Genomic DNA, 15,984 nt, shown 5'->3' on the forward strand with positions numbered 1-15,984 from the left:
TCGTACGGGTCCCGGTACTCACTGGACAGCTTACAACAAGGATGGTGTAAATGTTAACTACTTTGACAGTTATGGAGATTTACGACCACCGATTGAAGTGGAGAAGTATTTTATATCGGATGGGGGGAGAAATATTGTGAGGTATAATTATCGACGATATCAAAAAGAAGATCAAACAAATTGTGGACAATTGTGTCTGCATTTCTTAGATAGTTTAAATACCAAGGAAGTATCCGTGTAAGATTAGTCTTGAGAACAACAATGGAACAAGATACAATACATACAAGTTATACATTTACGCTCACCGGAAGGGGGTCGGAGTTGTCTTGTAACTTTAACCCACCGATTTATTTGAATGAACTCGGTACATACGAGTTAGCTCTTTTAAATTTCGAAACGTTCAATACGTTACCTAATATCGATTCAACAAACAATATTTTACAATATGAAGATCATATGGGAAATTTTACAGAGAATATTGAAATACCGCTAGGAACATACGATATTAACGATATTAACGAATACGTTAAAAAAACATTAACAGCGAGGAATATTCTCAGCGTGACTACACCGGGTACACAGATACGCATAAGAGGTAATAATAATACGCAACGTGCTGAGATAAAAACAAACCGGCGAATAAATTTTGCTAGCGATAATTCAATCGGTTCCTTACTTGGTTTTAACCCTAAAGTTATACCTAAAAACACGATAACAGAATCGGATCATATCGTGAATATAAATAAAACGAATGCATTACAAATTTATTGTAATTTGAGCTCCGGATCGTATACGAATGGACAACCCATGCACGTGTTGTATCATTTCTTCCCGAACGTACCGGCTGGTTTTAAAATAATAGAAGCTCCGCAACAACCGATTTACTTACCTGTTACAACGAACGTGATTAGTACATTAATAGTACGCATACTTGATCAGGACGGTCAGTTGGTAAACTTCAGAGACGAAGAAGTGACCGTGAGAGTGCACTTGAAATCGGTGTGAGTAGTAGGGTATTTAATATGGGTATAGTGTACGACGTTCGAAGAAAAGCACAGGAAAATCTGGGTGATAGAGTAATGTATAAAACGGTACGAAAGGATGTAAAACCTAACAGTAAGCGAAAATCAACTACCCAGTTAACACGCGTCAATCGTCAGTATTTAAGCAACTTAGGTTTTCAACTACTATAAATGGAGTCCTTAAACGTCACGGAGAAAATAAAAGTAGATAACTCGATTGTAAGTTACGAATATCATTCCCATCAACCGTTTGGTTCTACTAGCTTCGGTAACAATGATGAAATTCGTATAGGCATACCCGAAATAGACAATTACACATTGCCTCATGAAAGTTTTTTGTATGTGGAAGGGAGCGTACGTAAACTGGATGCGAGTGGTAAAGCAACAAAAGATGCTAGTGCAACTGCAAAATTGATAAATAATCCTGTAGCGTTTATGTTCAGTGATATTCGCTATCTTATAAATGGTGTTCAAATAGATGGAGTGAGAAACGTGGGGTTAACATCATGTATGAAAGGATACTTTTCGTATACCCCTCACGATATAATAAAGTTGGCGAACGCAGGTTGGAACATGGGCGAGGATCTGCTAGGTCAAGTGGTCCCAACATCCCCTGTAACGGATGCAATAATGGATAAAAATGGAAATTTTGGATTGAGTGTACCGCTAAAGACATTAATAGGGTTTGCTGAAGATTTTAAAACAATTGTGATGAATGTGAGACAAGAGCTAGTGTTAATTCGTAATAATGATGATAATGATGTGCTTGTGAATACGGTAGAAGAACCGTTACAGTTAAAAATCGATAAAGTTGTGTGGAGAATGCCCCATCTAGCCGTAGGCTTACGAGAACAATTAGCTCTAACAAAAATAGCAGGACGAAATATTGATCTGCAAATACCTTTTCGCAGTTGGGAAGTACATGAATATCCTTCTTTACCTCAAACAACAAAGCATTCATGGGCTGTGAAAACAGCTCCGCAGTTGGAAACACCTAGATTTATAATAATTGGGTTTCAAACAAAGAAGAAAGGAAAACAGTTGGCGAACATGGCAACCTTTGATAATGTAAAACTCACCAATTTGACGGTATTCCTAAACGGTGAACGCTACCCATACGATAATCTGAACGTGGACTTTGATAGTAATCGTGTCGCAGTGTTATATGACATGTATACACGCTTTCAAAAGTCCTACTATGGGAAGGAAGGAGAACCATTACTCACTCCGAAACAATTTATTGAAAATTATCCACTGATTGGAATTGATTGTACATATCAAGCAGAAGCGCTACACAAAAGTGGGGTAGAAATACGGATAGAATTTACGACAAAAAATCCGATTCCTGATGGTACCACAGCATACTGTTTAGTTTTACATGATAAGGCGTTTCAATATTCTCCACTAACAAAAATCGTCAAACAAATGACTTGAGTATGGGGAAAGAAGGGTTGGTAGTGTGTAGTTGGATCGGATCCTGAGCCGCATCGCACCCGTAGCTCATCATCCGAAATGTGAGACTTCTATATTCAGCGTAAACAAAAAAAAGTCGTAGAGTATAAGTTGTGCGACAGATTTCTACGGCTGCATAGTATGGATAATCGTGTTGATGTACGGAAGCAAGATGTATTCAAATAAAACTCAATACATAATTCTCGATATACAAGGTTTCATGGTCAACGAAGATCAGTTCGTACCTAAAGAATTAGCATCATGTGATAGTAACAAATGCATAACCCACCACGTTTTTCAACCGAGTAGCAGTATAGCTTCATTACCATCTAAATATAGGAATACTGCAAACTGGTTAATGACACATCATCATTGCATCGACTGGAAAGTTGGTTTTGTCCATCCAATGGAATTCGACGCCATAGTCAAATATCTGTGTCGGAATGTCAAGAAAGTGTATGTTAAAGGACCTGAAAAAATTAAATTTTTAAGACATATTATTTCCGCGCCGATATTTGCGTTGGAAGGTAGTATCTATAAACTTGAGATGGGTATACCGAGCTGTGCTTTTCACTCGCGACGAAGAAGTATGTGCGCTCTTTCCAATGTACGCCACTTACAAGAAGTTGTCGAAGAGGGGGTGCAAAACAAGGATGCGAAAGACAGTCGGTGACTATAAAGCAGAGACAAGTCGTAATGGGGGATAGTTAAGAGCTGGTTGCGATGGAACAAGTGTTCACTGTGTTTGGGTGTTGGCCACTTACATCTGCCAAGAAAGTGTACAGCGTAATGAAAAAATATGAACAAGATGCCTCATTTGCGAACATTCCAGCTCGTGATTTAAAATATTTACCAACACAGTATTATTTCGATAAAGTACCATCTATGGAATTACGAAGAATTTGGACCCAACTACCGTTCGCCTACCAGCAATCGAAAATGTTACAAATGAAGTTACCGTGTCTTGAACATTATAATAATGATTGTGCGGAAACTCATTTCGATGGACCACCACCACCTAAAATGCATTGTATTAAATGTACGTTAGAAAAGAAATAAATGTTATTTTTTTATCCATATTGATGAGTTTTATTTAAAGAAACCTCTTCACCTCCCCTTCCCCCTCCCCCTCCCCCCTCCCCCCTCCCCCTCCCCTCCCCCTCCCCTGCCCCACCCCCCCGCGCGGGCTCAACTACGCTCCGCTTCGCTCCGCTCCGTACCGCGCTTCGCGCGACCGCCCGCGCGGGGGGGTGGGGCAGGGGTGGGGCAGGGGAGGGGGAGGGGAGGGGGAGGGGGGAGGGGGGATTGTAACCCCCCTTGAGTCACGGGCGAAGATAAGGTCCGAACGACCTCGCATTCTCAGACAGTATGACCTCCCCTTGGGCCACAGGCGATAACAAGGAGAAAACCTGGACAACCTCGCATTCCCAGACAGTATGACCTCCCCTTCAGTCACAGGCGATAACAAGGAGAAGACCTAAACGACCTCGCATTCCCAGACAGTTGACCGGACAAATACCTGTTCACTAACCCGTACTTAAAGGTAGTGGAAAGTGGGTTACTCCTCACTCCGTGTACAGCAGTCGCTGAGTGATATAGTAGTGTACAAAAGACGATAATTCCTTAAAAAGTGTGTTTACAATAATAACAGATTTTGTTAAAAACTGTGTTTTTCCGACCACGAAGAAATCGCCTTCTGCTAGAAAACCATTTGAAAAGTAAGTTACATCAATACAATTTTTATCGGTTTTCTTCATGTATGTTTGTGATGATTTCAGGTATTAATTGTTATACGCTGAGAAAAGTGGTTCTTCAGCGCATTGCAAACCTGTCAGACGTGATAGAAAACCATTTGAAAAGTAAGTTACATCAATACAATTTTTATCGGTTTTCTTCATGTATGTTTGTGATGATTTCAGACATTAATTGTTATACGCTGAGAAAAGTGGTTCTTCAGCGGATTGCAAACTTGTCAGACGTGAGCGAACGTATAATTTTAATAAAATAATCCAAATTTTTTGTAACCCTTTTGATTCCTTGAAGTCTTTCCCATTATGCTTCACTTAATTGGTAACAGCCACGCTCGTGCAAGCGATAATACCGATGGTATGACCGACCCACTGGTTGCCGTGCTGCCACGCAATAACGACAGTACGAATGTTGTTGAGTCAAGCCTACCGTCGTTACCATTATATTGCAGCGGCAACTTTGACGGTTTGAGTCGTACCATGCAGGATTTCACTACAGACCCACCACTGTACGAGCAAATAATGAATGAGCTCCGGTCACAGCCAGGGAACGACAATGGTGCGATTGTTACCACCAGTCCAACCTTGTCGTCCTACGGCTTAACTCGCATCAGTATGGAGATACGAGAAGAAGGAACATATCAGGAAGTTGTTGTGCCACCTGAACCTGCTACCAATCAGGCCGACGTGGTACAACCACTTCCAGATATTGTACATACGGATGTCACAAGTCAAGCACCTGCTGAAAACCAGGTGCTTGCGGCACCGTCTGTACCAGCGACGGAAGACGTATCCCAACCCTCCGATAGGATATGTGTTTCGCCTGTCTTCTCGAGTGGACCCATACGGTACACATCCCGCCGTATAAAAAAACGCGTCAACTTGTTGTCAAGGGGTTGCGTGAAACAAACTACCCGCCCAAACCCTTCTCCTGCTTCACAAGACTCCTGTAGATTGCTGCGCAACGCATTAGCCAAACCTCCCCGTAACACACGAAGAGTACCTACACTCGCTACAGTAACCAGACCTGCAACGGTGGTTACATCTCCCCCAGAGGTGACCATCGACATCCGTGACAGCCCGCCAACTATCACAACTATCCCACCACAAAATGTGGTGTTCCCACCACCTTTACCTATCCCTACTATCCCGCAGAGGCAAAATCTTCCAGCTGTAAATACCGCACATCCCGACCCATGGGTTGATGCGTTTCTGCATTCAACAACCAACTTGGCAAGCAGTCTTTTGTCCCAAGAGGATTTTTTCATCTTGGGCTTGAAACCTCAATTGCAAACCAAAGTGACGACTTTGGAACATCATAAGCGCCACTTCGTGAACGCGTTGAATGCAGTAAACCAGAATCCCACCGTCTGCTTTGCTGCTTCTTCAAACATCCTTAACATGTACAACACCAAAATTAACCTGTATAAGTCCCTTCTCAGGCTGCTGCCTGACAACGGTTAATAGCGTTTTTTTTTGAAGCTCGTTCAGTTTTTTTGTCTCTTGCAGTGTTAACGTTGCAGGAGTTGGCTATGGAGAGCGTTAATTCGACGATTTCCCGTAAAGACCGTACGTTGCGGTTAGTAGATGTTTTACCAAAGACTCTACTACTAAACGTAATGTACAGCTGGGACATATGCTTCTGGCGTCGAATATCCCGAAAGGGCGATCGAATCAATCTTGGGGAGGTTTGCTTCCCCACCGTGGAACGCTTTGGAAAGAAAATGTCGCAAGGCACCGTACATAAGTTGTTCCACGGTTCTCCGGTTGATTGGAGTTCAACTTTCGGAGTGGGTCTTCAGTATCAAGCAAGGTATGTTTTTTATGAATCACATTTGGGCAACCTTTGCTATCGTTGTCGACGCCGCCTACACCATATTAGTATAACGAACGTTTTACAACTGGATTGTCGTGTGAAATTGCGCTCGAAAATAAAGTATGCATCTTCTGAACGATTGCAGACTATTATTTTAAATAAAAAATATTGGTGTGCGATGTGTTGTCGTGTGTCTTTGTTTCGAGTCTGTTTTAAACCACAACTTGAGGAGGATCAAAGTACTGAGGAATTGTCGGAGGGATGTCTCAGCAACTAATATGTTGTAGGTGGTTTTTTCAAATTTGTACACCATCCTTGTATGATACTGAAAATCGTTCGAATTGATGATATGACAACAAGTTCGCTTCCTTTTCACCTTTTCCGCTCCCATGCTTTTGTTTATATGTATTATTAATTATTTATTTGAATATTTACCGTATCTACTTATTGTTACCGCTCCCATGCTTTTGTTAATATGTATTATTAATTACTTATTTGAATATTTACCGTATCTACTTATTGTTAATTTAATACTAAGTAGTGTAAATTGTACTGTGACTTACACTGCTTTATTTTGTTTAATCACATAACATCTGTATGTGAATAACCCACTGGTGGTTCTACTACATCAACCATACAGATACTTTTGAAATCATGATAATAAATAATTTTGTAAATTTATGTATACCACGTCTTATTGTAAAATAAATATTGTGTAATATTACGCACGCTTTAAATAACTTTCAAACTCAATGTTAACAGTTTATATAGTTAAAGTGTTGTAAACCATTATTTTGAAACAATGATAATAAATAATCTGCTGAAATTTTTTGTATGCTACATTTTATGATAAAATAAACATTGTTTTCTACTACGACTTCATTTCTTGTTAATCTCCCGTTCAAGTATCACCCGTCAGCATGGTTGAAGACGTTAAGTTTGTTAGCCAACCTTTAACACTACCAATCTGTAATCTTCATAACGACTTCGCTGCAAATAAATTTAAACGACATAGCGAATTATTTGGTGGGGAATGTAAACGTGGTTTGATAATTGGTTCTTCGGGTGCCGGAAAAACAAACGTAATGTTAACTTTATTGACAGCTCTCAACGGGTTGCGCTTTTTGAATGTATATTTGTGCTCTAATTCACTCTACCAAATCAAATACGAATTTCTACGACAATTACTTAAACCTATCCGCTCTTGCGGCTATTATGAATACTCAGATGTCGGACGATTTCTACCACCGTCAAAGGTGAAAGAATATTCAATTATTATTTTTGATGATATTGCTCCTACAGAGCAACAGATTATCAAGGAATATTTTTCATACGGTCGTCATAGAAACGTTGATACTTTTTTACTCGCTCAAAGTTATAGCGCCATTTCCAAGCAGCTTTTACGTGACAATTGCAACCTTTTAGTTTTATTTAAACAAGATCTCACTAACTTGAAACATATTTACAACGATCATTTGCTAGGGGACATTACGTGGGATGATTTTGTCAGAATTTGTCGAACTTGTTGGGATACACCGCACGGTATATTAGTTATTGATTTAGATTGCGATAAAAATAACGGACGCTATCGGAAAGGTTTCGATGAGTACATTATACTGTAAAACCATTGACTTTACGACTGCATGCTCAGTCTCTGTGCGATCATTACACTATCACGTTGAACTATGAATCGTAATGTTGCACAACAGTTAATAGCTGCGCGAGAAGATGTTAAACATAAAATACGCACTTTGAAAGGAGATATAAAACAGAAGCAGTCCATTGCCGAAGCTCAACTCGCTCCACTGAAAGAACCTCTGACAGATATTTCCAAAAAATTACAAACTGTCAATTTATTAGCGCTCGACAATAAATTCGGGATAAAACGTGATTTATTTACCCCGAAAAAGGAGCAGTCACCAGATATCTCAGCCTTACTGGCTGACTTGCAGAAACCTTCTAAAGGACTTAAACTGGAAACTCCTAGAGTGAAACCTAAACGTAGAGTTACGTCAACACCCATTAAACCGGGAGCTAGCATGGATGTTTCACCGGAACTCGCACGGAGTCCGCAATTTCTCAGCGACGAAGAGGTGTTCGAGGGTCGAGATACTACACCTGAGGTTTCTGTTCGTGAGTCAGACACATCTTTAGATGTCTACGAGCGGGACGCTAGGGAGCAGTTGGCGCGCATGAAAGAGAATATGGAGGGAATGATGGAACAGACAGTTATTCGAGAAGCTTTAGGACAGCTGGACCCCTTACCACGTACCTATGTTACGGGTTTAACAGTAGATGTAAATAACGAGTTCGATCAAACTTACGGTGTTCGTGCACTTACCGATGGATTGTATATCGCAAATCAACCAATAACGTTTGACGGGAAAAACATTTTGGTGGGTGAATTTACGTATACAGGAACACCGGGGTTATACGAGTTGTTATTCAAAAATAAACCGGGTAAATTTACTTTACCAGATGCGAGAAATTACAAAGATATCTTACAACGTTCGAATGTACATAAAAGAGATTATGACGCTTCAAAAAGTATCATAACTGATGATGAAAATGAAAAGTTTGTGAACATAATCAAACCAATTTCCTTGGGTCAAAGACCAAATGTGTACTGGGCTCGATATTGGCCAAAACCTAAAACTGGATCAGGTCACTTAAATAAGTTGTTAGTACCTGCTGCAATTAAAGAGTACGAATACTGGGACGACGTGAACGAATTAGTTGATCGGTTGCGTTTACTACTTGCTTCCGAAGCAGCAGGTCATACTGCTCATCATAACGAAATTATATCCCTCATAGAGGAATTACGGGAAGCGCAAGTCATTCGTTAAGGGTATATAAACTTTTTTCTGTTTCTGTGACGCTTCAGAAGCCAATATGCCTTTAAACCGTTTTGGTGAACATGGTTCTACATCTATCGATAAATTTGGTAAGCATGTTCACCACCATGTTATACAGAACCACATAGCAAGATCCGAAGTTCTACAACCTTCATCAACATTTATTTTAACTTTACGTGGTGATGGAGATGTTGATCCAAAAACAAAACTTTATAAAATCACAAACAAAAGTGGAATTACGGATTACATCAATTCTTTCTACGAAGGTATGATAAAAGATGTTGTAAAGTCCGCTCATGTTCAGTTACTTGTTAACGATATCGTTATTAAGTCGCTCCAGGGAGTCCAACTCAAACGCGGAGATACCATTAAGTGTAAAAATAATGCACCGATAGGAGGACTACCTTTTCTTGTAGAGTTGTTGATTGAAGGGGTTGTAGAGTAATGGTTAGTGTTAAGCGAGATCTCGTTAACGAACTACATGCACCTGCGAGACGACATTATCGGCGACGCCGCGTTCTGCTTCACGGACTATTGGATCTTTATCAAGCTGATTTGGTTGAAATGATCCCATATGCGTCGGTCAATAAAGGTTACAAGTATATACTGACTGTTATCAACGCTTTTTCAAAATACGCATGGGCCTTACCACTCAAAACCAAAACTGGGAAAGAGGTTACTCAAGCTATGAAGGACATTTTGCATAGTAAAAAGAATATTACTCCGAGCAACTTACAAACCGATAATGGGAAAGAGTTTTACAATAGCGATTTTCAAAAATTAATGGAACAACTTAACATTAATCATTACAGCACCTATTCCACTTTAAAAAGCTCGATTATCGAACGGTTTAATAGAACCCTAAAAAATAAAATGTGGAAAGAATTTAGTATGCAAGGAAATTATCGCTGGTTAGACTTACTACCCAAATTACTAAAATCTTACAACAACACAATACATCGCACCATTCACATGAAACCTTCAGCTGTTAATCGACGAAATGAATCTGCTCTGTTAAATACTGTATACAATTCCATTAAAGTTGTCGACCCCAACCACCATAAATTTAATGTGGGGGAACACGTGCGAATTAGCAAGTACAGACACGCTTTTGCTAAAGGTTACCAACCAACTTGGTCCAATGAAATTTTCACCATAGCGACAGTTCAAAATACTAATCCCAGGACTTACCTTATTAAAGATGGTAGAGGAGAACCCATTCTTGGAGCATTTTACGACGAAGAATTACAACGTGTGAAACACCCGGATGTATTTTTAATTGAAAAAGTTCTTCGTCGAAAAGGAAATAAAGTCCGAGTGAAATGGTTGGGAATGGATAGCTCTCATAATTCTTGGATTGCAAAAAAGGATGTATTATAATTTTTACACTAAGAAAATAAAAAACTTTTTTTTTTAATTTCGTTGATTTTATTTCAAGTAACCTTTTTAACAACCTACTTTCTACTTTATATACAAGTTTTGTGATACAAGCAAGTATTTTTTTTTTTTTTTTTACAAATTAACTGATCGCAATTTAACTAGCCATACATGTTTACGTTTAACAACTCCAATAAGTTGTCCAAAAGATCTTCCCTGCGTAGATCTTCAATAAGATAGTTTCCCCAAGCTAACGTATGACATCCATCCTCCATCACGTAACGTTTATCGTCATGTGCAGAGAGCGCCACTTTATTCTTTAGTTCTGTATACATCGTGTGATAGGAGGAGCGAAAGACATACATCTTTTTTCGCACAGAACCTCCATCTTCGATAATCCGTTTATATTCTGAAACACTTAAGTTTTTATCGATAACATACTTTTTCACACCCTTGGCACGCTTGACAACTCCTTCCAAAGTGTTAATACAATAAGCTTTAGCTCCTGTACCATAAAACGATGTTAATATCGTATTTGGGTACTCATCTTTCATTTTTCCAACTATCGGCGGCCCTGGAGGAATATTATGTCTGTTGTTTAACTTGTAATTAGAGGTATCGAACATCTCTATATTTTCTTTGATATCCTGGTATACATTCTCAGTAAATATTTCGAGAATTAACGAATCCGTATCTGTATATAACAATAATACGTTTTCACCATATTTCTCTTTTAAAAAATTATAAAAAAAGTTATAAATGACCGCTTTCGACAATTCCAGTACGCTAAACCCTACATACAGAGGTTTGTTATATTTGACCTCCACCTTCTGCATTTCAATGGCTGCCAAATTATGGCAGAAAATTTTCGATGACTTGAAAGTCGGCTTTGCGATAAGAGCTTCTGCACCGGGTCTCCTGTAACGATTCTCCCAATGTGACACTAATCGTATATCGACTCTATTTTCAACATTTTCCATCGTTTTCCCATACACGATATTATTCATTTGTTTATAATGATTTTTCCCAAATTCATTCGTAGCATTCATTCGTTTCTCAGAGTTAAAATCGATATATGGTTTCATCCACGGCGATTGTTGAAATTGCAATGCACGGTGTATTTTGGTTAGCTTAAGACCTTTTTTCACACATTCACGTAGGTTTACATAGTGAATTATGTATTTCGATTTATTTTGTAAGTTCGCAATCAACTTAGGATGCTTCGATCCGGGAGCGATTATGTTTTCGGGACAAAACGGTAGATCATCATGCTGGTTGTGTAACCTTTCGGGATACTCCAAATCCACTTCAAAGACATAACCAAGGTGTTCATCATCTAAACACTCCACATCTATATCTGCTATTTCTTGGTTCGACAACCATCGAAAACCGCCTGTTGGTAATTTACAACTCATTGCATACCCATACAAATTGGTAGCGTCCAAGTATAGAATATATGATGATGGTTTTTCCGGGTTAAAATCGTCAAGGAACTTGTTGTTTGCTATTGCAGATCGTTTTACACACATACAGAGACCGCCTCTAATTCCTTTCTTAAAAAAGTGTAACATGTCAATGTCTGATAACAATTCTAATTTTACACCTGTCATTTTTAACAGAGCATCCCACCCAAACCCGGGCGCAGTATAATAATGGCAAGGATCCAGATTGTAATTCTCCAAAGATATTGTCCTGAAATTTTCAAAGACGTCAGTCAACATTAACACATCTGACGTCAAATACAGGTCACTGTATTCTCCCAACGTTGTACACTTAAATTTATTCCATACAGTCTGTGCTCTAGAGTATTGTTCCTTTGAAATATTACTTGAACTCAATATGTCGTAAAACTGTGTATGATCAGGCAATTTACTATACTCCAACTTTTCAAACGAATCTACGAACGAATATGGAAATACACCTTTCTGGCGCATCAATCTAAATTCTTCAGAGTCTTTGAATTTTTTTTTCACTTCCACACAATCCTTATCATCCAAATATGAAACCAACTTTTCCAAAGAACTCGCCATAAATCTAAACGAGTCGACGAATCTTATTTTCATAAACACTTTGCGTTTCTTTCCCTTGTTATCGGTTGTTTCTCCGACAACTATTTTTTTGGAAAAAGAAATATATTTTTCTTTGTTTTGTGCTATCACCTCTACTTCCTCCTTGTTTAGGGCAATACTTTTCACAAACATGTGGGCATCGTAATTCGACAGGTTGTGGAAAAACACAGGGATAAACATCGGTAATTTATAATTTATATTGCAGACGGAATGCGCAGGACCCCTATACAATCCTGTCAAGTGATCGTGATCACACACTTTCTCTTCTTTGTTTATTGGTTTATCACAAATGTGACATACGGAACTCAGTTCATGTACAAATTGGTCCAGACAGCTTAGCGGTATCATATCCTTTGTTTGCCTCAAATGTTGTTTATAGATCTCTATTACATCCTTCTCCAATCTTATAATAAATTCCAGAGCAGCGTTTCGCCCTCGGTATATTCGGAATTTCGATAAGTTATCATCGTAAGCACACTTAATGTAGTACGCAAACGCGTATGGTTCGTGTTCAAAACATCGGGCCGTATATGGTTTATTATCATCGTAAACTTTTCCTTCTTCGGGCGTTAAGGGTTTCAGAATCGCCTCGAAATCGGCGTACACCACAAACGGAACTTTCATTTTTTTTTCAAATCCTTCAAATTGTAAAACATTTTCCTTTTCTAGATGTCCGAACTTATTCACTTTTATTTGTTCGCTTGGTACTGTTGCTTTCACTTTTTTACAGTCATCCATCTGATGTCGTACCAACTTGTCTTCAGTTGAAAAGTATTGCAAACAACCCTCACAAATATATCTTTGATGTTCATGAGTCGATGATTGTGTATTTATCAGTCGAGATAAGTTTTTTATCCAACAATAGTGGTTATTCCCGAAATTGTCGCTGACTACTAATAAGTTTACATGACGCTCCCGTTTCTGTTTACATATACATACAGTTACAATATCATCTACCATTTTCTCTCCATTATACCAAGAATTTATACCATAGACGTTAATTGAAATGTTATTTTCTTCCTCAAATTTTGGTATGTCTCTGATGGGTACTGGGAATGTTACGCAGTCAAACTTTAATTCTGTTTCCCTATAATCTGGGTATGATGATATTCTTTGCGGTAAACCTGTGGGTTGGTACAGCGCGGATATCAGTGCCCAAGCAAAGCACTTATTATCGTTATTTTGCACGTTTATTACCGCTCTCTTCCCTTTTATGGATGTCGGTAAGTCGATGTAGCTCGATGCTCTTGTAGGATTAAACTTGTTACAGTTCACTTCAAGATATAATATTTCCAACAAGGTCCAACCTGCAGTATTAACGCCTTTAGTTTCGCATTTTACTACTTTTCTATTCTTATACTCTTACCTGAGTCCCGTTCTTGGAATTCCGACATTTTCACCATAATCTCGTCCATAAAGTCCTCGTATGTTTGGTACAAGTCTACGGCTACTGTTATAATTTTATTTTTTGTGTTGAATGATTTGATTTCCACTTCTTCCTTCGTATTTATGAAATACAATCCAAAAATTTCCGTATTCACTTTTAAACTACCATTTACATTCCTCACGGACTGTATCAAACTGATAACTTTTTCTCTAATTCGGTTACTGAATTCCTTCATGTCTACGTACTTCCGTTCATGATCGCTCACTCTAAAACTACATATTTTATCTCCAAATATCGAATCTATTTTTTCTACACCATCATCTATTATTACGAAGGCTTTCTGTTTATGTTTGTTGCTGCGCAGATGTGAGGAATAACATTGTCTGGTTACGTGTTCATCACATATTTCACACACTATAACATCTCCTTGTTGATCCTCTTCCACCTTTCGACGTTTCCCAATACATGCTGTGCGTTGATGTCTCACAAGATTATCTGGTCTAGTAAACTCTTTGTAACACACGTCGCAGGTCAACATGTTCACAACACTCTTACTTCAATACTGTTGAACACGATTTTCTATCTGCTATTTAAAGCATACCTCCTCCGAAGTGGGGTTTTCAATGAACTCACGTCGTGTAACCTTCATTTCAGGTCACGTACAAGGTCAACGTCATGGTCACAATTAAGGTTGACTTCAAGGTCTCCGTTGAGGTCAAAGTAAAGGTCATTGTTCAGGTCAAGGTTACTGATCAAGGTCATGGTCACTAAACGTGATCTTGACCTGAGGTGAGCTCAAAGTAAAGGTCATTGTTTAGGTCTAGGTTACTGGTCAACGACCCCCTTTGCAATAGCCGATTCTGGAACCTCCTCCCAGAACCTCAGGGCAAGGTCAAGGTCATGGTCACTCAACGTGACCTTGGCCTTGACCTTGACCTGAGGTTCTGAGAGGAGGTTCTAGAATCGGCTTTTATCTACTACTAGTTTCCAAAGAAAAATTAAAACGACCACCGAGATAGTGCGACTTGGATTGATTATATCGCAGCGGCAAAGTATATTTCTCACGTACTAAAAAAATAACGAGAACAGACAGCACCAAAATATTTACAGCATACGGGACCGTTTTAAAACCGTCACGTGTCCCAGTTTAAGGAGATTTCCGTTTATATATAGATACCCAAGAGAATTTCGCAAATTATTTTAATCCCCCCCACAAAAGGAATATAACCTATAATTATATAATTTAATTTTTTTTAGTTTAAAAAATATTCTTTTAATTTTATTTTGGCGAGATTAGAGTTAAAAAAAAAGAACTTTTTGGAATTCTTGGCGCATCGTGCGGATAACTTCAAGTGGGGTTCCTAGAAGCGTCTGATGTCGGGTTTTCTTACTCGTTTTTCCTTCGGTCTGGAAACCACGCTATTTATTTCTATATGGTCGACGGTGAAAATAGAATCTTACTTGCGAAACAGATGTGAATAACATTAAAAATAAATTTATTTAACACTGAGTTGTGTTACTTAAAATATTTGACATTTTTTATAACACAAAAAAATAAGGTTATAAACTCACTTTGCAACTTTCATAATATTTTTTATGCACAAAACTTCATCAGGAAATTACTGTTTAAGAATAACAATCGTTGAATGATTTCCGGAAACGTTTCCACCTTGTATTGTGTATAGTAAATTAATTAAAATCGTACATGGAGTTGATGTTATTGTATAGGGTCAATGAAACTTTCTAAACTTGGTAAAAATCTTAACAATCTCGTTTTTTGTATTCCAGATTAGGTTCACCACATCGACATTAATATCTAACGCAACATAAACCTATAGAAAATCGACGAGATAAATCAGAGCACGTTTTGCACGGCCCATTTATCTCGTTTTATCTTTACCGTTCGTTTTAACTGTACAACACGCCTAATCTAGAAGAGAACAGCGCAAATTGGTTTTGTACTCGAGGTTGTAGGTGGCCTGTAACAAGTCCCTTTTTTAAATGTGGTAATAAATTTAAATTGATATAATACGGGAGAATTGCGTAAAAAATTTATCAACAATAACGATTAATTTGCATATGAACGCACGGTGAAAGCGAAAAAGTTACGTTGCGAAGGAAGAGAAGTAAATGCTACAAAAATCTTGAGTAGCGTACCTAGTTTGGAGATTCATTAATTGGAAGGAAACGTGCAGCGTGAACTCAACGCTTATGTAACTTTTAGTAAGGAACGAAACGTGAAAACGCGCATTGCTTTG

At 38.5% G+C, this 15,984-nt stretch overlaps 4 protein-coding genes across 6 annotated transcripts in view; 2 read left to right on the top strand and 2 right to left on the bottom strand.

Annotated features, from left to right (window-relative positions):
- Window positions 1-15,984, bottom strand: part of LOC111427077 (microtubule-binding protein cornetto) — a 31,603-nt gene that overhangs the window by 12,743 nt on the left and 2,876 nt on the right. The window lies entirely within an intron of this gene.
- LOC139429160 (uncharacterized) lies at window positions 1,194-2,456 on the top strand. The gene has a single exon (XM_071194650.1). The coding sequence runs from the start codon at window positions 1,194-1,196 to the stop codon at window positions 2,454-2,456; it is 1,263 nt and encodes a 420-aa protein (XP_071050751.1).
- Window positions 3,775-6,915, top strand: LOC139428952 (uncharacterized). Of its 3 annotated transcripts, XM_071194045.1 has the most exons (3): window positions 3,775-4,192; window positions 4,253-4,333; window positions 4,394-6,915. In XM_071194045.1, exon 3 carries the CDS (start codon window positions 4,529-4,531, stop codon window positions 5,684-5,686), a length of 1,158 nt encoding a protein of 385 aa, XP_071050146.1. In that variant the 5' UTR covers window positions 3,775-4,192; window positions 4,253-4,333; window positions 4,394-4,528; the 3' UTR covers window positions 5,687-6,915. The 3 variants fall into 3 exon arrangements, with proteins under 3 accessions (XP_071050146.1, XP_071050145.1, XP_071050147.1); XM_071194044.1 differs by having other exon boundaries at window positions 4,253-6,915; XM_071194046.1 differs by lacking the exon at window positions 4,253-4,333.
- On the bottom strand, window positions 10,038-14,633 carry LOC139428951 (uncharacterized). The gene is made up of 2 exons (XM_071194042.1): window positions 13,706-14,633; window positions 10,038-13,646 (listed from the first exon to the last, which is right to left on the bottom strand). Exons 1-2 carry the CDS (start codon window positions 14,262-14,264, stop codon window positions 10,432-10,434), a joined length of 3,774 nt encoding a protein of 1,257 aa, XP_071050143.1. The 5' UTR covers window positions 14,265-14,633; the 3' UTR covers window positions 10,038-10,431.

This window comes from Onthophagus taurus, chromosome 2 (assembly GCF_036711975.1).
Source record: "Onthophagus taurus isolate NC chromosome 2, IU_Otau_3.0, whole genome shotgun sequence".
NCBI classification, from domain to species: Eukaryota; Metazoa; Arthropoda; class Insecta; order Coleoptera; family Scarabaeidae; genus Onthophagus; species Onthophagus taurus.

Excerpts from the sequence above, each read along its gene's own strand:
- LOC139429160 (XM_071194650.1), top strand. The coding sequence starts at position 1,194 with ATGGAGTCCTTAAACGTCACGGAGAAAATAAAAGTAGATAACTCGATT.
- LOC139428952 (XM_071194044.1), top strand. The coding sequence starts at position 4,529 with ATGCTTCACTTAATTGGTAACAGCCACGCTCGTGCAAGCGATAATACC.
- LOC139428951 (XM_071194042.1), bottom strand. The coding sequence starts at position 14,264 with ATGTTGACCTGCGACGTGTGTTACAAAGAGTTTACTAGACCAGATAAT. Across the intron at positions 13,647-13,705 it reads ATTCCAAGAACGGGACTCAG|GTTGGACCTTGTTGGAAATA; the intron begins GTAAGAGTATAA and ends TTAATACTGCAG.